This window comes from Ictalurus punctatus, chromosome 13 (assembly GCF_001660625.3).
Source record: "Ictalurus punctatus breed USDA103 chromosome 13, Coco_2.0, whole genome shotgun sequence".
NCBI lineage: Eukaryota > Metazoa > Chordata > Actinopteri > Siluriformes > Ictaluridae > Ictalurus > Ictalurus punctatus.
The window spans coordinates 20,818,262-20,842,836 of NC_030428.2; the positions used below are offsets into that span (position 1 = coordinate 20,818,262).

The 24,575-nt window shown below is 38.5% G+C and overlaps 1 protein-coding gene and 1 long non-coding RNA gene across 2 annotated transcripts; one reads left to right on the forward strand and one right to left on the reverse strand.

Annotated features, from left to right (window-relative positions):
• Positions 1 to 903: 903 nt before the first annotated feature.
• glud1b (glutamate dehydrogenase 1b) lies at positions 904 to 21,900 on the forward strand. The gene is made up of 13 exons (XM_017483664.3): positions 904 to 1,460; positions 5,458 to 5,538; positions 6,236 to 6,291; positions 6,982 to 7,045; positions 8,061 to 8,155; positions 12,281 to 12,460; positions 13,540 to 13,677; positions 13,768 to 13,905; positions 15,097 to 15,177; positions 15,343 to 15,466; positions 16,726 to 16,817; positions 17,738 to 17,800; positions 20,885 to 21,900. Exons 1-13 carry the CDS (start codon positions 1,064 to 1,066, stop codon positions 21,002 to 21,004), a joined length of 1,629 nt encoding a protein of 542 aa, XP_017339153.1. The 5' UTR covers positions 904 to 1,063; the 3' UTR covers positions 21,005 to 21,900.
• On the reverse strand, positions 21,901 to 23,164 carry LOC108273955 (uncharacterized). Its single transcript, XR_001814396.1, has 3 exons — positions 22,904 to 23,164; positions 22,471 to 22,542; positions 21,901 to 22,247 (listed from the first exon to the last, which is right to left on the reverse strand). It is a non-coding gene; the product is annotated as an uncharacterized LOC108273955 (long non-coding RNA).
• Between the last annotated feature and the right edge of the window lie 1,411 nt (positions 23,165 to 24,575).

Below are 24,575 nucleotides of genomic sequence, written 5' to 3' on the forward strand. Positions count from 1 at the left end.
AACGTCTTGGTTCCAGATAACACAGCACACCTTCAGACATGTTGTGGAGTCCATGCCTCGCCAGGTCAGAGGTGTTTTGGTAGCACAAGGAGGACCTACACAATATTAGGAAGATGGTTTTAATGTTAATCTGTGTATATTAAGCATGTATGAAAAATTTTAAAACAGGCAAAAACAGCAATCTCAGTTTTTGGCCACAACAAAATTTTTCTAAATAAATAAATAAATAAATAAAATCAAATAAAAGTAATCAACGGTGTAAATGTTTTTTTTTTTTTACTGCATCCCCCTCCTTCCGTTCCAGGACTACACATTATACCTCTGAAAATGACATGGTCAGACTGCTGAACTACACTGCATGACTGAAAGTTTGTGGACACCTGACTGTAACACCCATATGTGCTTTTAAACATCGTATTCCAGATTTAATCCCCCTTTCGCTGTTATAATAACCTCCACTCTTCTGGGAAGGCTTTCCACTAGATTTTGTAGTGTGGCTGTTGGGATGTGTCCTCATTCAGCCACAAGAGCATTAGTGAGGTCAGGCAGTGATGTTTGGTGATGAGGTCTGGAGTGCAGTCAGCGTTCCAGTTCATCCCTAATGTGTTCCTTGGGGTTGAGGTTAGGATTCTGTGCAGGCCACTCGAGTTCTTCCACACCAACCTTCTCCATGTCTTCATGGATCACACTTTGTGCACAGGAGCATTGTCATGTCATGTCCTTTGTGGCAAAAGTTTTGCGAAGAACCACATATGGGTGTGATGTCCACATATATTTAGCCATACAGTGTAGTGTATTGGGGAAGGTGCTCAACCCCTAGAGAAGCGCCCCCTAGTGCCCTTTGTGCCGAGTGCACTAGCTTTGCGCACTTCGCAGTGCCTTTTAAAGCGAGGGGGGATGGCACCAGGGCTGTCATTTCAATACTGAACGAAGCTCAGGGAAGAAGAGGTCGCGCAGTCCTTGTTCACTTTCGTTTCCTTTGCAGACCTCTTTGTTATCCTTTTGTTTATTTTAATCTTCCATTAAAAAAAACAAAAACAAACAACCGCTCTCCTTGGTCGAAATGTACCGGTATTTCGGAGAGCTTGTGAGCCGCGGAGCAGGCAGCGCTCTTGCGGCGGGATGTGTGGAGGCAGCGATGCCGGCTTCATCATCTGTAATGCGGCTAAGGCACTATAGCGACGCCGCGGATAAAGAGGACGACCCCAACTTCTTCAGGATGGTGGAGGGCTTCTTTGACCGCGGCGCCGCCATCGTGGAGAACAAGCTAGTGGAGGACCTGAAGACGAGAGAGACACCCGAGCAGAAGAGACACCGAGTCCGGGGCATCCTGAAGATCATCAAGCCGTGCAACCACGTCCTCAGCGTGTCTTTCCCCATCAAGAGAGACAACGGAGAGTGGGAGGTTATCGAGGGCTACCGGGCACAGCACAGCCAACATAGAACTCCCTGCAAAGGAGGTATAATATGTTTGTTTCTTTCTTTCTTTACAAATACTTTCGCATTTTCGCTGTTTTTCTGTACAATTAGTCAGGTTTGGTAGATAACCTCAAGTCTGGGAGCTAGCATACGCCTGTAACGTTAGTTAGATAAATAAGTTTCAAATTGCTCCTCACACGCTACATTCGAACACTACTTAGGGTATGACATAACGATCTGTACACCGTACATAGTGCACTCAACTTTCTTTAAGGGTTAATCAGGACGCAGCCAGGGGCTTCCTGCTAGTTCGTGGGACTAGCGTGCTATTTTCAGGAGCTAGTCAAATAGCTTTAGTTTTAATTACTGCAATATTGTTCTCACCATTTGCACTAACTTAAATGTATACTTATAAAAAAAATTATATATAATATGCATCATTCGTTGTATTGTATAATCTAATCTCATTTCATAATGTAATATATCAGGGTCATGTTTATAAACTTGACTGTCATGGGACGTGGAGACATGGAGACAAGGACATGGAATTGTCATGGCATTGAAGAGCTACAAGACTGTTTCCCCAAATGCCTTAAACTTAATTAAAAAAGAAAAAAAATAATACAAATCAAATCAACAACTCAATCCTATCCCTTTGTTAGAGGACACTTGGTTGGATCTGTGTGTGTGAGAGTGTGTGTGGGATTAACGTCTATATTACAGTGACTGAAATCAGGTATGGTAAAATTTGAATGGACAGTACACTGCTCCAAAGCACGTTAGCCGTCTGTAACTCATCATGAATCCATCAACACAGTGCTCTTGTGTCCTTCAGACTCTATTAATAACTCCATCAGAAAGTAGCTCAAAATACTGGAATAGAGAGGTGTGTAATACATGTTGCGCTGATGTTTAGGAACAGTGGTGCATTCCTGTGCTCGAGCATATGAGGTGTGGAAGGAAGAAGACCGCAATGGGTTATGGGTATATTATGAGTTGAGGACATGACGTAGTCTGTCCAGAGTGCGTTTTTGCGAGGGTGGGTTGGGGGAGGGTGGATCGTACTGGCCCGGGCACCCGTATTTATTAGCTGCATGACACAAATGCATTTGTAACCACAGGGCCTCAGAGTTCCTGGGCGTCTGGCTCATGAGGGTTTCCATGTTCAGGGCAGGTCGTATTCGAGTTTTCCAGCTGGTGAAAAAGACCTAAAGATTATTTTCCGGGTTTGACCGTATCCAGGTTTCTGTAAAGCCGACTGTTAACAGCACAAGAGAAGCCAGACAGACCTGTAATACTATTCGGCTATTGTATAAAATTAGCTATTCATTTTATTCCTATAATCCTTTAATTATACAGGTATTTTACTGACAGTGGCTCATTGTGGGTCTGCAAAAAGCAAAGCAAGCATGCTGTGCAATTATGTCTTCTGCAGCAATGATATTGTAATGTCCTACATGTTGTTTCATATTATCATGTAATCAGCAAATTTCTGGCCATGAGATAAGGACAAATAAGGAACAAAGTAAGGACTAGACAATATGACTCTTATGATATGATATGAAATATGCTTTTCTGAGGCTTTTATATCTGTGACCGACTCCATGATGCGAACATGACTTTCAGGTAAGTTGAGTGAGTGTCCAGACTTGTGTTTAACCAGTGGATGGCAAGCAGGAGAGGCATACCTCGCTCTCTCTCTCTCTCTCTCTCTCTCTCTCTCTCTCTCTCTCTCTCTCTCTCTCTCTCTCTCTCTCACACACACTCACACACACACACACACACACACACAGACACACACTCACCCATCAACCTCTCTCCCACGCTTTCTGTCTTCCAAAGTAGTTCTTTCTAAAATGCAGGGCACTGAAATCATTTCAGAGAAATTTATTTGTAAATGTTGGATCTTGAATTAAATTGTATTGTTTTAGATCATTTTTCCTTCCCTGTGTTACAGTGCAGAACATTACTGGGGTTTGCATGTGTTTAAAATCTGAGTTAGTTAGTTACCGTTACATTTATTTAGTGCTTTTCTAGACACTCAAAGCGCTTTACCTAGTATGGGGCAGGGGAGGAGGGGGGATCGATCTCCTCAACCACCACTAGTGTGTAGCATCCACCTGGATGATTGGATGATGCGACGGAAGCCATAGTGCATCAGAACACCCACCACACACCAGATATTAGTTGAGAGGAGAAGGTCACTGAAAGGCTGCATGTAGTGATTCCATTATACAGAATGAAAAAGCTTCATTGGGGTATGTGTACTGATGCCATAGCATGTCGGTCCTTTAAGGCCGGTATTTTATTGAGGGTATAACACGATGTTTCACAGCTTCATTTCTATTTGAAATATAAGTTGTTGTCCTGTGTTGCACAGTGCTGACCTGTGAAATTGGATTTGATATAGCTGTCAGGATCTGCTCTCCACTGTAGTAGACGTTTATTACGATTTATGATGGATTTGCTTAGGAGAGTATCTGCCACACACACACACACACACACACACACACACACACACACATCCAGTACACTCACTCCTCGACCTGATTAATTTGGCATCAAAGCAGATTTTATATAGAGTTTAAATGAAATTAAAAACTCAAATAAAGTTTTGTTTTTAATCGCCTTAACATTTAACCCTTTCTCGCAGTAGCTTGCTTGCCTTGGGAAAGCAAATTCCAAGTAAATGATATTCTCTTTGTTGAACCTTCACATGCCACATCCTTTACCTTTTAAATTTTAAAGGGTTAATTTCCGAGCCAGAAACAAATGTAAAACAGAATGCCTTGAAAGCCTTAAATGAAGAAACTAGTCAGAGCTCTTGTATTTGTGAATTGCGGCTTTTCTAAAGCGTGTTTTAAAATGTAATGTTTATTATAGCGCCAACACTTAAATATTACAAACCACCCCTTTAATTTTGGCCACATGAATGTGTCACATCGCTGGTTTTACCAGTTTGTTTAAATAGACTGCATGACGGATGTAGGAATGGGCGATATGGACTTAAAACTATATCACAATATTTTTGGGTATATATTGCGATAACGATATCAGTACCGTGCACCGCTGCTTTTGGCTACAAGTGATAGCCGTGATCTTGAGAGCCTCAGAAACACAAACACTGATCTAAAAGTAAACTGATTTTCTGTAACCGAACCAGTTCCAGATTGTAGAGGTACAGTAGCTCCTCGTTTAGCGATAAACTCCTCCTCAGCTTCACGTCCGCCTTCCGCCGTACTTGTTTTCGCTCGGGTCGCAGACCGTCGCACACAGAATCACGTCATCAAATAGGCTTTATCGTTATTATCGCAGGAAGACAGGTATATCGCAAACGATAAGATATCGCCCATCCCTAGACAGATGTGGTGTGTACTGTGTAGTAATAAAGTTGTAGTATGCTATTTTTTGTCTGTATTGTGCAGACCTGCTATAGCAGCCTTGGATGTGTGTCAGTGATTATAATAATGAAGTCTGCTTCTCGAATTCATCCTGTACCGCGAGTGCTCCCACACTCTGCACAATAATTGTTTTTTGTATAATTGAATCGTTGTCGAATCATGACGTAAAGCTCTCAGTTTTCAGCATACCAGTATTCTGCATGGAGATCTGTTTCTATTCTCTTCCTCCTATTAGCCTCATTCAAAAGAATAAATGGCCGTAGTGATTTTCGTTTCTTTCTCTCTGTCATGACTGAGTTTGGCTTTTTACAAAGCAGCAAAATGTTAGTTGAGGGCACAAGCGTGCTGCTTCATCACCAAAGACATTGTCCAGTTCTCTCTCTCAACACATAACCCATCTCTTTAACTATTCTGCGAGAATGATTTAGCACGGCAAGAACATTTTCGTCAGTCTGATTACGGTGCTGATTGTAGCAATTACATTAAGCTGGTTTAATTAGAGTGAGATATTAGTCCAGTTATTAACAGTGATTAACTTTCATTTCCAGATGAAAGTAGCGAAAAGAGAATTCAGTCTTCTTCAGTTTCACCTTGATAATACTGGCTTTTCTGCATTTCTGTTGTTGCGTTTTTGTAGGTATCCGGTACAGCCCAGATGTGTCTGTGGATGAAGTCAAAGCCTTGGCCTCGCTGATGACGTATAAATGTGCTGTTGTGGGTAAGTGGCTCTGCAGTTTGTCCTGGACAAATCAGTAGTTTGGGCATCTCAGACAAGTAGATTTCATGTACAGGCTATTAGTTTTTTGTTTGTAGTTGCCTGACACAAAAGTAGGTTCAACATCTAGAGAAGGGGGAGAGCATTCTCCTTACTGACGTTCATAATAGTTCCCACCGCCTGTTGCATTATACACCTCAGCTGCAGCACAAACTATTTTATCGGTCTCTCCAGGATTCGCGATTTTGCAATCACAGAAGTTAACGTAAAATCAAGCAAACTCCGCAATATTCCGAGGAGCTTGCAATTTTTCAAAATTACCGCAGATTTTCCGCAGATTTGGGCCGAGACGCGTCATGTGGCCTCATCACAACGTGCATTCAGCCAAAGCCCTCTTCGATACACCTGCGTCGAATATGAGAACAAGTAAAAGGTCTCATTTACCAACAAACATCACCGTGAAAGACCGTATAAAACGTATAAGGTAAAACGTACAAAACGTTTTTGTGCAGTTGTGACTTCACCAATTCAAGTGGTTTTCCACAAACAAAGCACAAAAAACTCATCACAAATTTCTTTAAAAATAGATGCAGTATATTCAAGCAGTAGTGGTTTTGTTATTGTGCCATGTTATTGTCTGTGTGTTATTAATGATTTAAAAATATATCAGTATTTAAAAATGCTTGCAATTCTTCCCTAGATGTGCCATTTGGAGGTGCTAAAGCTGGAGTCAAAATCAACACCAAAAATTTCTCCGTAAGTACAACGCTCCAGGGAAATGAATAGTAACCAATGCATGAACGTCTAATCTCCAGGCAGCTTGCTCTCTACAATCTGAATTCATAACACAGAGAGTCTTTTCTCAGATTCCATGTCCTGATTGTATTCCTGAATAAATGTCGCATGATTCTTTAGGTGAACTCTGTGAACTTATGTTTTTGTAGACGTGGATCTCTCTCTTTTTATAGACGTTATTGTTCCCACTTCTTTGATTTAATGGAGGGAGCAGACTTAATGGAGGCGATCAATACAGAGACAGAGAGGAATACAGAGAGGAAGCGCATTTAGACCTCTTCCTTGTCCTAAATGTACTTTCCAATAATCTCTCTTTAGATCCCTGTTCAGCCTCTGTTCTAAAATACAAGCAGATTAATTAGCTTTTTTGCTTTTTATTTAATTTGCATTTATTGAAAAGTTGCACTCTGCTAGCTAAGCAGTCTTTATGCCCTCCAATGTGAAAGTGCTGATCAGCGCCGAAGCTGGAACAAACTAGCTGGGTTAATTTTTTGTATTTTTGGTTTATTTTTTATCATTGACATGACATGCAAAGTGCAAACAGTGTTCTTATATATTCATAATGCAATTTTTAATTTGAATAAAAACAGTGATTTGTTTTTAGAATTTGAATATGATTATTTGGCTAATTTGGTCGTTGATGCTGTGTAGGACAATGAGTTGGAGAAAATCACAAGAAGATTCACCATTGAGCTCGCCAAAAAGGGATTCATCGGTGAGTAGCATTCACACTGATAATGTTTGCTCTTTCTCAGACAAATGCTTTAGAAATCATTCAGCTCCCGGGTGGTGCCGAATCCATCCCAGTGCTTTTATTGCTTAGCAAATAAGTCATGTGTAATAAGCAAGCTTCATCCCTGATTAAAAAAATAAAGTAAGAAAAGTACCATCAAAGTCAGTTTAATGTTGTTGGTTTTTTTGTTTTTGTTTACTACTGTTTTGCAGACAGTTTGTTAGCTAAATTATATTTGGTGATGCACATCGTGTATTGTAGAAATGTCCTCAGGTATCGTGATATGATATTTTGTCATTTTGCCCAACACTAATCAATGTCACGATTAAGATACTCTTCAGAGATATCTGAACTATCGGAGATATCTGTATTCTGAGCAATAATTTTGAGCAGACATGGCGATGTGTGATCTCTCCTTCTCTCCAGTCACATCCGTATATCAGCGACCATAGACTGCAACCTTATCCATGAAATATTGTCGTTTTTGTAATAGTTATTAATTTTTGTCATTGCAATATACAGTGAGCTACAATTCCAAAATATGAGCACAGGAAGAAAAGAAGAAATTTCACTGAAACTGGCCTCAGATTGAGACTTTCGGTAGCGACATTTTTGTCTAGCTGTATATATATATATATACATATACTATGAACACTTAATTACTTATTGTAGTGCCATGATTGTGTTCAGTATTTATTCAGTGATTTACTTCTATATTATAAAGTTAAGCAATTTATATGAATGATTTCTACATCTTGTTGACATAGTTGAAGATATAAGTAGTAAGAGTTATAATTTAACCACAAATTAATTATTTCATCCTGCACTATGAAATTTGATATGCACTCATGTTGCCTTTGTTTGTGCCGCGAGTGTAACTCGTATACCATAGCTGTTCACATGGTGTGTGTGTGTGCGTGTGCGTACACGTGCGTGCCACTCTTGGGTAGCTGTCAGGTTAATAAAACCTCTCACTTCCCTTTCTGTCTCCTCTCAGGACCGGGTATTGATGTCCCTGCCCCTGACATGAGCACCGGTGAGAGGGAGATGTCCTGGATCGCCGATACTTACGCCAACACTATTGCTCATACGGTAAGTCACTTTGCATAGAACAGCTTCTATATTCACAGACTTTTGTGAATTTTCCTGATGTTGACCTTTTTGCACTTTTCCAACTTTAGAGCTTGCTGGGCAAGTGTTAGTTTGTAAAGTAGATGGCATTGTTCAGAATATATTAGAGCTGCAACAACTAATCGATAATAATCAATTATGAAAATCATTGTCAACAAATCTCATTATCGATTAGCTGGTCTGCACGGCACGGGGTATATTTACTCGCTATGTTACTTCTGTTCCTGAAAACACGCTTTGGAGAGTAACTACTACAGTTGTGTCCCAAATGAAGTACTATACACTTACACTATGCATTGTGTACTCTACTGTCTAGTGTATGGATTTTAGAAAGGTAATATCATCTCAAATGGAACACTAGCAGTTTTTTTACTAACCGGAAGTATAAGCCGCTTCCTAGTCCACGGCGCATGACGTCTAATGCACGTAACGTGACGCCGCTAGCTTTAGCCTAATACCCAGAGTCACCGACAATGACTTTCTTTGGTTTACTGTTTGTCAACATTACCTTTTATAAAAAGTAATGCATAAATACTATTATATAATATAAACTTGTGTATTAGTTTATATCATATACAGTCCTAAATTTATAATATGTGTTCTGGTATGTGTCTGTGTGTATTGGGTTCGTTTCAGTCGTATATATTTGGACAAACAGTTGTGTAAAGTTTTAGTCTGAAGTTTATATTTGTAACACTCAGTTTGTAGATTTTATTTTAAATGAACAAAAAAATGGCACTGAAAGTTTGCCCCCCCCATCCAATTAATCGAATAAATAAATAAACAAAAAATAATCGGCCAACTAATCGATTATGAAAATGATCGTTAGTTGCAGCCCTAGAATATATATATAGCAAGCCCTGCAAACAATAATGTCACCAGCTAACAGTGATTCACTGTGATGAAACATTCAGTGATGAAGCTCTTTCACTCATATGTAGATATTAAAGCTAGCTTTGCCAGACAGGCTCTATAATGTTAGCGTCAGTAAGTGACAGCCACATAGATTTCTGTCTGAGTAAACAGACATTTAAAACGAGTCTCCATGAACACTCCAGCATGTGTTCACATTAAAATTTGTATTAGTGATTTGTCTGAAACATGAATACACCTACTGATAGAGAGCGGCAGCTGGCATGAATTAACTTACTCTCATCTGGAGTCACGCGATACAGTATTGACATTAGGGCATGAATACAACACACCATGCCAGCTTTTATATCCATCAACCAAATCAGATAAGATCATTTGAAGATAATGAGGCCATAATGAGGATATTTGATGAAAAATATCTGTAAGCCTGTTTCCAGAAATTTGTACTAGTGTCAATCTTGAAATTATTTTAGTGGAAGATCATGTTTATTTTAATCCTGTGTCCTCTTTGTGTTTATATACAGAAGCAGATTATCTGAGAAATATTAATACTTATTTATTTTTTCTGTTTTTTTGCAGTTTTGTGTAAAAAAAAAAAAAAGTCTTTATGTATCAACATATGATATTTTTGCCACCCCTAATGTGACCTTTTTCTTAATTAAATCCTTTCTTTTTTCCATTTTCTCTCTCCATAGTGATGTCTGTTTTCAAGGTTCTTCTTGTTTTCAGGCTCTTATACAGAGTTCATGCACCGGCAGTGCTGTTGCCATGGCAGCTTGGGGGAAATGTTCTTTTTAAACATAGCACAATTTCCTTTTGGATGCGAAAACCGAAGCGTGCAGAAGAGCAACTGTAAGTGTTCCACAGCAGGATGCATCTCTGTGCTTGGCTCGGCAGCGGAGAGGAGAAGAAACTGCTGGCGTTATTCTTTCGCTCTGCTTGAATACAATGAAGCCAGCACAAGCAATTCGCTTGCATAATGTGCCACTTCATCTAATCCCTTTAGCGCAGAGATAGATTTCGTATTTCAGCCGTTTATCCAGATATATCGTATGTATGAAGAGTTTTATTCACATTTGAGCCACCTGTATTGTGCACAGGATAAACATGCATTGCTTGTGCATGAAGTTAACTCAAATGAACAATAAGAGCCATTGTTCAGCTCGGCCTCTGAATAGGACGTGTCCCACATACAATGTTGATGGTCCTTATGATTCTTTGTGATCTTTTGGGATTTTTAAAAGCCACATGATCCTTGCTTGTATATACAAAGCTTTCCAGGCTATTTTTAGCTTCTTTCAAAGAGCTGATTTCTGACTAGATTAGATCTGGGACATTAGATGGCTGTTGGCAGTGTTTCTGTTGAAGTGTTCCTTTATTTGAAATGGCGGAGAGACAGTGTGGCGCTGACCCACAGGTGAACAGTAAGTGATTAATGATTCTGTGGAAAAGATCTGAGTGGACGGGACTTGATTCAGGTTTGAATGAGGACAGCTTTTGAAAAGACAGGTATGTGTGTTACCAGCCATGGTAGAGCAGGAAAAAAGAGTGAATAAATAGAATTATGGGTGGAGATATGACCAAAATATATCATGAGTGAAATTGCTAGCAAAACTGTATATAACAATGAATTGTCGGTTGAGGACAAGGAAGTAGAATTTGAAAAATGGCACAAAAATAGATTTTGACTTCCAATAAGCTGTGAGTAACTGTGGTCTGTATTAAAGTACTGACAAAACGTGTAATACTCTTAGTGTTTGGCATTACGATGTTGGGGAAGATTATTTTCGTATTTGGCCAGCTTGCAACAAAGGAATGAATATGAATAACACCGCTAAAGAATAATGTATAAATTATAATATAATAATATTCATATATATGAGCCTCAGCTTACTGTATGAGAGCTAGCCCTGCTTTTAGTTGACTGTCTGTTACATTTGGCCTGTAGTGAAGGAATGTTTCTGTGAGTGGAATGCCATTTAATTCTGTTAAAAAATGAAACTTTTTAAAATCATTTTTCAATATTTAATCAAAGAAAACTTGTATTCAAAAAAATGTATTAACCCATCTCGGGCAATCGTCAGCATGTTCTTTGCTGACAGCGGCTACATTTTGCTCTTAAATAAGTAAAATGGTTGAAAGTAACAGTGTGGAGATTTTTTTTAGCATAGAATTATCAAATGTACACTATGTCAACTAGCATCCATGCAAATGGCATGAAGATGTTAAGGACATTCTGATCATTTACTTGAAGGTAACTTTTAATGAGGAATGTATCTATCATTTGGGTAACAGGGTTGTACTTTCAAAATGGCCTCGTTGGTAAAGATCTCTATAGTGAAAATAAAGGAAAACATCCCATGATCTTCAGGAAATTTGTATGATGCAAATTCTTGTTGAACATGTGACCTGTGATATATTTGTGTTGTCATTGAACTTTGTGCTAAGTGAGTGTATGTTGTGGGACACAACTAAAATGGACATTTTTTCATAACCTATTATTGGTACCTCATGGAGAAGGATGTTTCAAACTCGAGCATGTTCAATTAATGCGAACAGTATCATTTTCGAAGTATTTTAATGATTATATTTCAAGCTAAAGTGTTGTTCTAGTGGACATGGAGCAGACAAACTACTTTTTTTTTTCTAAGTGCTGTAGGTTTTTATGAATATTTTATGTTATTTATCTAAACACAAATACACATGTGATGTAAACGACACTTTATTTATGGTTAAAATGTCTCTTTTTTTTTTTGCTTTACATACTTATTTGTGTGTATTTGATTTTACATTTTATTAAATGTAAAATCACCGAGACACAACTGGCACCCCAGTCATGGAACTGCTTGCATGGACTTCTGGGATTTTTAGTTCAGTCCTGGTCTTTGTGCTAAATCGTTTAAGTGAGAGCCTGAGAGAAATCCAACACGGATTTCATCTGAGTGTTAGAAATATGTCAGTTTTCAACATGCCTGTGTGTATACCTCAATAACCACTCATCCACCTACTCGGGTGTAGATGTTTCACTATGCCATGACAATTTTCCTCCACTGCAGTCTGCTTTTTTTCCCTCTTTTTAGTAACATAATCTGAAGTACTCATGTGCACAACAGTGAATTTGGTAGTACAATTTTTTTTTTTGATAATTGTACATGCTTTTTTTGTACTTATATAAAGTATATTAATGTATATAGTGTGTTTATCTCTATAAAGGACATTAACGCTCATGCCTGCGTGACTGGGAAGCCCATCAGCCAGGGAGGAATCCATGGCAGAGTGTCAGCCACAGGGCGTGGCGTTTTCCACGGCATCGAGAACTTCATCAACGAGGCGTCCTACATGAGCAAGGTTGGACTGACACCAGGCTTCGCTGACAAGACCTTCATCGTCCAGGTACAGTGAGTGAAGGAAGGGTTTAACAGCAATGTGTATTGGTAGTTTAAAAAGAAAAGTCTGTTAATCACCCAAAGTGGTGCAATCCCTCATTAGATATAACTGTTAAAATAATAATAATAATTGTATTATAATTTCATTTCTATGTTTACTAACAGACATACACTAAATTAGAGTTCTGTGTTGAATATATCATTGTTCCTGTAATGGTCTCAGGAAACAGGAATAGAGAGTTAAAGCTCAGCATCATGTGTAGCTCTCAGTTCCTTCTTGGTTCAGACATGCGGCTTCCTCTCATCTCTGCTCTCAGTGTAATCCTCTCGTCTCTGCTCTCAGAGAAGTGAAATCCAGCTGCTGTCTTTTCTCAAGATTAAGAATCAGAGTCAGAGAACAGTAGCAGACCGTGACCTTTTCACTTATCCACTGACATTTGTTCTTATTTGCATTAGAGATAAAGCTGCTGTGAACGGTGATGTAAAAGAGAAATCCCGTGACCGTACCTCTTTTTTTACACACTGACTTATCTGACGCTTTTCTGTAGGCATTAATGCCTGTGTATCAAATTCTGTTTGAAATTTCCTGTTACATTTACTGTTAGGCAGGACACGTACAGAAAAGGGACAGCAGGAGTGTATTAAAAGGACACGGTGAATAGTAATGTAGATAACTGTACATGTAGCTAATGCTGTAACTTCCCTCTAAAGGACAAGTCCACTTTCTGGTGGACGCCCTTGCAACGATAATAATGATAATAATGCAATGATGATGATAAAATTATATCTGGGTGGTTGCTTTACCTCCTTGAGAACACATGGTGGCACTAGAGATCACTTACAAACTAGGCAAGTAGAAATGCTGATTCATTAGCAATACAGTATATTTCAGCTTCCCAGTAGTCTAATTCAAATAATAATACAGAGACTGATAATTAAGTCCTTTTTTTTCAGACGGTACATATTTATTTGTTTTGTTTGATCTCCTGCTGCTTCTAAGCAGATTATTCATTTTCTTCTTCCTGTTACTAGCAATAGCAATAAAAATAGCGTACATGATTTAATGGAATTTCTTTTCTTTCATAGGGTTTCGGAAATGTTGGCTTGCACTCTATGCGTTACCTCCACCGTTACGGCGCTAAATGCGTGGGTGTTGCCGAGATTGACGGAAACATCTTTAATCCTAATGGCATCGACCCCAAGGAGCTGGAAGACTACAAACTGGTGAGTGAAGAAGAAATGTGTAGTCCTAGGTCAGGCTCAACTGTGCCATCCAATACCATGCCAATGAGTGTCCGTCTGCTTCTCTCACAGCAACATGGCACTATTGTGGGCTTCCCTAATGCTCAGCCCTATGAGGGTAGCATCCTGGAGGCAGACTGTGACATCCTCATCCCAGCCGCCGGAGAGAAGCAGCTTACCCGGAAGAATGCTCCTAACATCAAAGCAAAGGTCAGAGATTCGCACCAAGAAACCCACTGCTTCGAAATCGCCACAATGTAAAGTCAAGCACATCCCATAGATAATTATCTCTACTGTTTATGCTTCAAAATCCTGTCCGGTTATGTAAATCTGTTCAGGTGAAAGGCTGGAAAGTTTAAGCATGGATTTGGTGGCTGTCTTTATCCAAGGTGTTTTTGGCTTGATAAATGTGACTGTCAGACCGTTCTACTCAGAATGCAGGCGTCGAGGGTAGCCTGTTTATCTAAATGTGATCTTCCCTGTGGGGATTTAATGAAAACCATTAATCCTGATGACACCTAGCATCTCATAACACATGACACAGAGGTCTAATGGAGAATCACTACATTTAACTCTTCAAGAGTGGGTGTTGTAGCCAAAATTTTATATTGCAAACATTTTTTTTTGCAACAAATAGTGGATAGTAGCAATACATATTGGTGTACTTTTTTTTATTATTATTATTTTATTTTATTTTTTACAAACATAAGATATGACAATTGTTGGTTTTGATTTTTTTTTTTTTTAAGTGAGTCCTGTAAGATAAACCAGATAAGATAAGAACTAAACCAGAGAACAAGAACAAATACAGTACTGTGAAAGTCTTTACATAGCTTGTCAGGAAGCTGGAGCTCAGGGTTAGCCATGATATGATGCCCCTACTGACCGTGCTCGGTGGCAGCTTGGTGCTGCTGTGATTCAAACTCAAAATCTTGGAGCTGTAGCCCAGAGCCTTAATCACTGAGCTACCTGGTCTTTACCACAAATGAGTCTGTCAGCAGTGCAAACAAAGCTCTTATTTCTTAATGTCCTATTAAAAGTCCCATATAAATCCATATGGTAGTTCAATGTGATCTGCACTGCATGGTCAAAGTGGTATAATCCCAGTCATTTTGGTGGTGCGAATGTCAGCCTGTTTCGTACACCAAATATTTTGTAACTACTATTTGATCACAGGAACCATGTAATGATTGTATGTGCAGAAGTTTTGCGTTTTGTGTTACCTTTGTCGTTGTGCTCCACTGTGACAAAAAAAGGTATTCAAATTGTATCAGCCGCTAGAGACAATATTCAGTTTCTCATTTATACTGGTATAGCACCCATCACTATATAATGCTATCTGTAACACTGTATTTGTGCTTAGCTTAATACACACTTAACCTGTGTATTGCGATGGTTTAGATCATTGCTGAGGGAGCTAACGGGCCCACCACACCCGACGCTGACAAGATCTTCTTGGAGAAGAACGTCATGGTCATCCCGGTAAGATTCTCCCCAAATGTACCTTCAAGTAAACACTGATGTTACTGCTGTATTATTTATGTTCACGAAACATTTCAAGTTCTTCCTCCATTGCGGTTAGCAAGTCAAAGGCTGTTTGACGTGAGTAAATAGTCATTGAACTTTGTGCTTCGGATCGAACTACAGGACATGTACCTGAATGCCGGTGGTGTGACCGTCTCCTACTTCGAGTGGCTGAAGAACCTGAACCATGTCAGTTATGGTCGTCTGACCTTCAAGTACGAGAGGGACTCCAACTACCACCTGCTGAGTGAGTTTTATACAAACGCCCGTCCTTACTACACTAAAACACAGTGTGCATCACCTCTACTTTAATCAGTAAAAACAAGAAGACACCTGCGTCCATCTCAGCACAATCACTGTGTCTAAGGCAGACATTCAGCTCTCTTCTAATTACTATTGGAAATAAGTCATTAACAAGGAGAAAAATAGGGGTTACTTCAATTACTCCTTGTACTGTATGTTGTCTAGTTTGAGCTGCTTCTTTCATTTGAATGTGTTTTTTAAGAGAGGAACAGCATAGGCTGTGGTGCTGGAATCAGAACAGATAGTGACCTTGTTTACATTGGCTACAGTCATTTAAATCATTCATTCATCTTCATTAAATGCTCGGAACATCTTTGTTTATTGTGCAGAGCTGAAAAAACAGATTCCGTCCTGTACAACAAAATGTTCAGCATTCTCTCACGTTAGACTCTTTGTGTACACCTTTGTGTCATCAGGGTGGTGCCTTATTCCCCGCAGCAACACGAACATTCCAACCTTATCAATGCCAAGTGCTTGTGCATTAAAAGACAGACATGTATATTTTTTCCCTATCTCACTTTCTCATGTAAATCTTATAAACTCGTAGGAAACTGAAGGATGACCTTTGTCAGAGGAGCCTATTGTTCATTTTGATTATATGGATTTTTGTTTATTTATAGTCGCATAAACAGATAGAGGCGTATAGTATGTGTGACCATGATTAGGATCATGCCATGGTCTATTTTTCTGCCTATTGCCATGTATCATATTCTATTATATATTTGAAGGAATAAAAAAAATTATTTTTTGCAGAAATTAGAGAGTTGCATATCTGTGTCTCTGTCATTGTTGAAAATGATTTGGTGAGTCATTAAATAAGGGGGGTGGGGGGGGGGGGGGGCACTATTACTTTAAACTCTGATCTGCATAGTAAATCATATCACCTCGCTGTGGACTTGCTTGTAATTAAAATTTTTAAGAGTGTCCTGCGTAGGCTATGAGGAAATATTGTTACACACGGAATTCATACAGCTTACAAGTACATGCGAATTTCATTGCCATTATCACAATGTTGATACACTTTATCATGCAAAAGCAATATCACAAAGCATATCTTCCTTCTTCTTTCCAGTGTGGGAATATTTTTAATACTCTCGGATTATCGCTGAATTACTGCTGCGTTACCTCCGTCGCGATCCTCCTGCAGCTGTTTTGCAGGAAACCACTCATCATTTAACTCATTCTTGCATTCCTGTCTTCCAGTGTCTGTGCAGGAAAGTCTTGAGAGGAAGTTTGGAAAGCAAGGTGGTCCCATCCCTGTGGTTCCCACTGCAGAATTCCAGGCTCGTGTAGCAGTGAGTATCAGTACTATGTTAGTGTGTTTGTGTGTCTGAAAACAACGTGGCACGTTAAGAGAATTATTAAATGCGAACCAAGTATTAATCATGCTAATGAAAGTACAGAGAACATGTATGATATAAAAGTTTATATATTTTATAAATATAAATAAAATATTGAAAAGAGGCAGGTTTTCTCACTGAGAGATGATGTCTTACTGTGCAATTTGCACATCCATTCATTTTCATGAATTCCCCCCTCCTTTTTAATGACTCGGTCTTATTACAGTATCTGATTGTTTCACAAATAATGGTCATGTCATGCGTGTTGTGCATGAGGATTGCATCCAGATGGAGATTATCCACAAAAATAAAAGTGCAAACAAACCCGATTCACTATGATTAAAAATCATATCTATCTGATTGCATGAAGCATTTTAGGCATGTTATACAAGTGTAACTGCAGCTGTTTCTCCAAGCCACACTGAACAACAGAAACCCCGCCCATCAGGTGACACACATGACCTGTGAATGACGTGCCTGGCTAATTTGCATATTGACTTGAAATGCATTTCAGTCGGGCCAATCAGAGGTTGCTTGAAGTGTAAATGCATGTGGTTAAAATCTTTTCAGGATAAGATGTAAATGAGGTATAAGATTATTTCATTTTAATTTAGCTGCTTATTGAGTAAACATGGGTTAAATAATTTTGTGTATAGCAGTTTTCAACTGGCTGAAGGCTTTTAGCTATATATATATATAAGTCTTGAGGAAACTGTCTCACAATCATGCTTGTGAAATCCGTTCTATTCCATTATGTTTTAATGAACTACTAATGAACATGTAGCTGTTTTAGATGTCTCATTTACTTGATAAATGATTGAGCGCTGGTCTATTATATAGTATGCCGATCTAATATAGCTTTCTGTAATGTGTAGGGTGCCTCTGAGAAGGACATTGTGCACTCTGGTCTTGCCTACACAATGGAGAGATCTGCAAGGGTAAGTTCCCCTTTACATTCATATATATATATGTGTGTGTGTGTGTGTGTGTGTGTGTGTGTGTGTGTGAGCGAGCAAAGAAGGCTGTGAAATACTCTGCATTCATGGATATCAAACAGTTGCAAACACAACACATGTTTATCCCCCCCCAGAAATATATTTGTTAATTATAGGTGTACAACAGTTATTGGCACCCTTATGAATTCATATGAGAAAAATATATCTGAAGTATATTCTCATTGATCTTGGAAAAAAAAAACATTTTCAAAAAAATTTCACCTGGGTGACTAGGAACAGGAAATTGTTCAAGCTGTTTCACAGGGTTTTAAATATGAGGTAACACATAAGCCAACTTCCCTTAGTCATTCATAACAATGGGTAAGAACAAGGAATATAGCTGTGATGTGCGGCAAAAGGTTGTTGAGCTTCACAAAATGGGAAGCGGCTATAAGAAAATAGCACAAGCATTGAAAATGTCCATTTCCACCATCAGAGTAATAATTAAGAAGTTCCAGTCAACTGGAAATGTTATGAATCAACCTGGAATTGAACGTGTGTCTATATTGTCTCGACACACTGTGAAGAGGATGGTTTGAGTAGCCAAAAAATCTCCAAAGATCACAGCTGGAGAATTGTAGAAGTTCGATGCATCAATGGCAATACACACCAGAGGTGGTTTTAGAACACACAGAGAGGTAGCTGTATTGAAAAGTATCAACCGATATTAAATGAAAACCTGACTGCCTCTGCCAGAAAGCTTAAAATGGGCCATGCTTGGGTCTTCCAGCTGGACAATGATCCAAAACATACATTAAAATAATTTTAAAAAATGGTTTACTGACCACAAAATTAAGATCCTGCCATGGCCATCCCCATCTCCTGACTTGCACCCCATAGAAAACCTGTGGGGTGAACTGAAAAGGAGAGTCCACCAGTGTGGACCTCAAAATTTGAAGGATCTAGAGAGATTCTGTATGGAGGAATGATCTCAGATCCCTTGCCATGTATTCTCCAACCTCATCAGGCATTATAGGAGAAAACTCGGAGCTGTTATCTTGGCAAAGGGAGGTAGCACAAAATATTGACTAAAACTGTTATCCACCTATATTTAACAAAGATTTATATATATATATATATATATATATATATATATATATATATATATATATATATATATATAAACCTGTTTCATTTGCAACTGTTTGATATTCATAAGAGCATTTTTGTGAATTGTTTTCATATAATTTTTCACAGCCTTCTTTGCTCATATTTACCAAGGGTGCCAATATTAGTGGAGGGCACTGTATGCTTTGTGACAGAAAGAGGAGAATTCACTGTATGTTTTTTCTACAATACGTGCTTTTTTTGCTTTGACAAAGTGAAAATGTAATGATCATTAATAAATAATGCTAATATGAACCTGTGAAAAATGTAAAGGAGGTTTTAGCTCCGTTTATGCAACCTTAAACACATGATTAGAAAATGAGCTTGTATTCAGCAGTAATGGACGCTTGGCTGGGAAAAGCTGTTCGATGCCATTGCAGATGAATTCTGGAAACCAGCCAGTTTTCTAATATAGTAACATAATAGCCACTTTAGTAATGTAATGTGCTTGGTTAATGATGATTGTCATCGAGCCACTACCCCCACTGCAGGCTTGTATGAGTCTTCTTTGTGGAATGATAACTACAGTGTATACAAATGCTTCTGGGGCTTTTCATGCCCTTAATGTTGAGCTTGCTTTAGCAGTCTTCAGCATCTGTGACTAAATTGTCTACACTCCTGGGCAAAAAATAAAAATAAAAAATGGCACAAGCTGAAAATGGCAAAATATTAAGCTTTTAATGTTCTTGTCAACAAAACATTGGTCAAAATTAGCAAGAATGAAAGAACTCCTGAGAGCTCCTGTGCCACCATTTGCTCCTTACTTTTGCTGCAGTGAAGTGAAGAGCTAGAAACATGGAAATTCACTTATATAGTCTTCTAGTATGCAAAGGTAAAATCATAATAATGATTAAAATGTTTGATATAAAATTCAAACGGACACATGTCTGGGTGTACAAAATTAAAATAAAATAGAAATAAAATACAGTGGTGCTTGAAAGTTTGTGAACTTTCTCTGCCTAAATATGACCTAAACCATCAGATTTTCACACACGTCCTAAAAGTAGACCAGGAGAACCAGTTAAACAAATGAGACAAAAATATTATACTTGGTCATTTATTTATTGAGGAAAATGATCCAATATTACATATATGCGTGGCAAAAGTATGTGAACCTTTGTTTACAGTATCTGGTATGACCTCCTTGTGCAGTGATCACTGCAACTAAACATTTCCAGTAACTGTTGATCAGTCCTGCACATCAGCTTGGAGGAATTTTAGTCCATTCCTCAGTGCAGAACAGCTTCAACTCTGGGTGAATTTCCTCACATGAACTGCTTGTTTCAGGTCTTTCCACAACATTTCTTTCGGATTAAGGTCAAGACATTGACTTGGCCATTTCAGAACATTAACTTTATTCTTCTTTAACCATTCTTTGGTAGAACAACTTGTGCGCTTAGGATCGTTGTCTTGCTGCATGACCCACTTTCCCTTGAGATTCGGTTCACAGACAGATGTCCTGACATTTTCCTTTAGAATTCACTGGTATAATTCAGAATTCAGTGTTCCAGCAATGATGGCAAGTCGTCCAGACCCAGATGGAAATCAGGCCCAAATCATGATACTACCACCACCATGTTTCACAGATGGGATAACGTTCTTATGCTGGAATGCAGTGTTTTCCTTTCTCATCCATCCACAAAAAATTTCCCCGGTAGCCCTCTGGCTTGTCCATGCTTTATCTATTTGTTTAATTCATGATTTCCTGATCAATGGTTTGTTGTTAAGACCATTAAAAGCTTAATATTTTGCCATTTTGGGTTTGGCACATGTTTTTGCCCAGGAGTGTACACTGATTAACCAGACTGTTGTAGTCTTTCAATTGGAAAGTCTTATTTTAATCAATGCGTTCTTAGTAGTTATTCAAGAAGAACTAATGATTTATAATTTTTTTTTATTCTTTTATTCTGTCTTTTATAGCAAATTATGCGTACGGCCAACAAGTACAACCTGGGCTTGGACCTCAGGACAGCAGCTTACGTCAATGCCATTGAGAAGGTCTTCAAGGTGTACAGTGAGGCTGGCCTGACCTTCACATAAATCCTCAAACTCCCCTCTACTCGCTTATTCATTCTCTCTATACCGGCCTTAGACCAACCCTGTGCCCCATTATACCACAGCCTTTTGTTATTTTCACTTTTGTCAGTTTACAATGACCCCTATAGTATCCCCACATTATTAAAGTAAATTAAATAACATTTTAAATTACCCCACTCATACTTTGCCAAGTTTTTCCATATAGTTTGTTCTAATATAGATATCATTTCTGTATACTCCTGTTCTGTATGACATGGAAACAAGCTGCTAGTTCTGTCATGGAGTATGTCATGCTACGATGTTATTCAGTTCAGTATATCACATTCAGTGTGTTAATTTTATACAAATTTGTCGTTAACTAATGTTTGCAGTATTGATTCTGCTTCCACTGTGCAAATGAAATGTATATTATTTTCATTCGCCAGCCCTCAAAACATGTTCAGATTCGTTTATTCATATTGTTTGTTGGCCCAAAGCTTGTGACTCCACATTGAGTATTGAAAGAGAACACTAAAGATGCCTTAGACCTTAGAGCAGGAGTTTTATACTCGGAGGAATTCTGTCTGTATACAGTAGTTAAACCTTCATAAAATACCTCATAGGAAAAATCCATCCAACACACTGGTCGTGTTCAGCAGTTTGTCTTGGAGATGTGCTAAATCTTAAATCTTCAATTTAAATGAATATTAAATCCAGTGGATTTAGTGACACTCTAGAAAAGTGCATGCGTGCATGTGTGCGTGTGTGTGCGTGTCCGTGTGTGCGTGTCCGTGCGTGTGTGTGCAGCTCATAGGGGAACAAAACCATTCATAACTCATCTACACCGTCATGTAGAACTTTGCTTTGGAAAATTTGTATTGCTTTTTTGTTGTTGTTGAGAATAAAGAAATTAAAACACGTTTTTGTTCCATTGGTGTTTAATTTAACTTGTTATGCACAGGATGATGATAACAGGATAATAATCAGACAATTAAAGTGCCTTTGTTCCATTACAACAGAAGCAGGATTTGTTTGTTTATGTCTGGTTTAGAAAGTGAAAGTATTACAGAGATAATGTGTGTTCCAGGTTACAGGTGTGTGTGTACAGGACTGAAGGATAAATTTGCTTTGTGAGGAATTGCATTAGAAAAGATGCAACAAATGAATGCAAATCATTTCAATAGGCCCTTCCCAAAATTGAGTGCCTGATCTGCTGCGCTGTCAGCTGCTGCTTTGCCAATCGCACCGCTCACCATATCGCCAATACCTGTTGTACACATTGATCATAACAAAGATTTATTCCCACCCTCAAACGCAATCTACCACCGCTTTAGTATGTTTTCTAAATGAGAATTGAGAAGCTTTTAAAGTGACTCTGTAATACAATTAACAAAGATAATGAATGCTAATACTAAACAGAGAGAGATTCTGTTTTGTTTTGTTATTTCAATAAACAAATGAGAATATCGGCCAAAAAATAAAATAATTACCTCCCGCCTGTTTCTTGTCCTTATTTTTATCTCCTCCAATCGCCTCGCCAATTTTCTTTTTGGCAACCCCAGCTTTAAATGAAACAGATTTTAATATTACAAAGACTGTAATCCTATGAAATGAGCTTTGAGAAGCAGATACTGCGTAAAACTTCATGAAAACATTTAGTAGCGTGCAAAATGGCCGTCATCTACAAATGTCATGGAACTGTAACATGTTTTGTAAGATTTTAATCAAAACAGAATAATGGGCAACTAAAAGTAGTAGTAGTAGTAATAATAATAATAATAATAATAATAATAATAATAATAGAGAACACCCCTAACTGCATTACAAGTAGTATTTGTCTAAATTATTTTATACAAAAATTTATTCACATCATGATAGTAAATGTATTCATAAATATTTGTTTAAATGTTTTTACCGACTCACCTGCCTGATCGATGACCTTATTGACCTGTCCATCAATGCCGCCCTTGCCCAAGTCCATGTTGGTGAGTTTAGCCTTACTGTCAACAGGTGATAAGTCAGAGTGTTTTCGTGTGTGTTTGTATGTGTGTGTGTGTTAACCTGAGAATGGCATACTTTTTATAGAAACATAATTCCCAAACACACCCCTAAGAGCACAAAACACAACCACTCATAGTGGTTCAGCCTTCGCTACACACACACACACACGGTATCCCCCATCCCTGTTTAATGGTAAATAGGTCGACACACATTTTCAGTGTGGGTGGTTTTATGTTGAACAGGAATTGCAGGTTTTTCTTGAATGGGTAGTAATGCCCTGCTATGAGAATTCTGCCTTGTAAAGCATCATTAAAAAGACGCCCAAAACAAACACACCCAAGGCCATTTCTAGGCATAGGCGAACTAGGCAGTCACCTAGGCTGCCACCAACTTGGGGGTGCCAATGGTTCGCCAAAGCCCTTGTCTGACTCACCCACCCTTGACAAAGATATTACCAGGGGTGTAACCTCACCTGGGCATTTATTTTAAATCTTCAATCAGGTAACTGATTGCATGCCATTATCTGATATCCCTGGTGATGGTGGGTTCTGCTGTTAGGAAGTGAGATAGAGATGTAGAGAGCTGGGAACGTTAATGCTGTGGGAGTGGGGGTGGGGGTGGCACCAATAGGAATCTCGCCTAGGGCACCAAAATGCCCAGAAATGGCCCTGAACACACCTGATTAGAATCCAGTGATTATATACAGTTAGATATGCATTGCAGTGCACGTAATGTGGCGGTTGTAAATAGTGTAACGTTAACTAAATAAACATAAAATTATCTAGATAGTAATTGATTATTGATGAATGATTTAGGTAGCTCAAAAAGTCCTCAACTTATATCCTCTGACCTGATTTGTTGTGAACAGGACGGAGTATCTCTCATTGTGTTTGGCTCATTTTTCACACGATGTCTGGCATTTGTGTTTGGGGTGCGGTGTGCAATTATTTTGTTTTGATGTTGGTTTTCTTTATGGACTTTACTGTGGTTTAAAGATCCTGCACTACCAGGTTATAAAACAGCTTCACTGATTGCTAACAGAAGACTATTCTACTGTAGTCTGTTTCAAACCAACAGAAAACTGCTTCCACATTGTTTCAACTAAAAATGTAATAACAAAACTTCTGATATATGTGAGTTTTTAGGTTTAGATTCAGCTCTTACACTGTGTGATTCTGCTGCACATTGCAACTGGAGGAAACAAGACAGGAGGAAAATATTATACATAGTGTATAGATAGCCAGTGGCTACTTTATCAAGGTAATCATAGTACTTTTTGCTGTGCCTAAAATATGAATTTCAAGTTGTAGTTAACTTCTTTGCAAGAGACTTGGACAGCTGGAGATTACGTGAAGATAAGATTTAATAGGACATCTTAATACATGCTTAATACATGGCTTGGTATGTAATAATGAACAGACATTAATTAGTAATTAATTAGCAGTCACATTTTATTCACGTATTTGCAGTAGACATTACTGATTTATTCTTATTTTCTGTCTCTTGATTTCCATGTTTTCCAGCTTTCACTTTTAATGTTATTAGACAAAAACTAATGTACTGTCATGTTAGCGGCAGAATCGGCATCAAACTC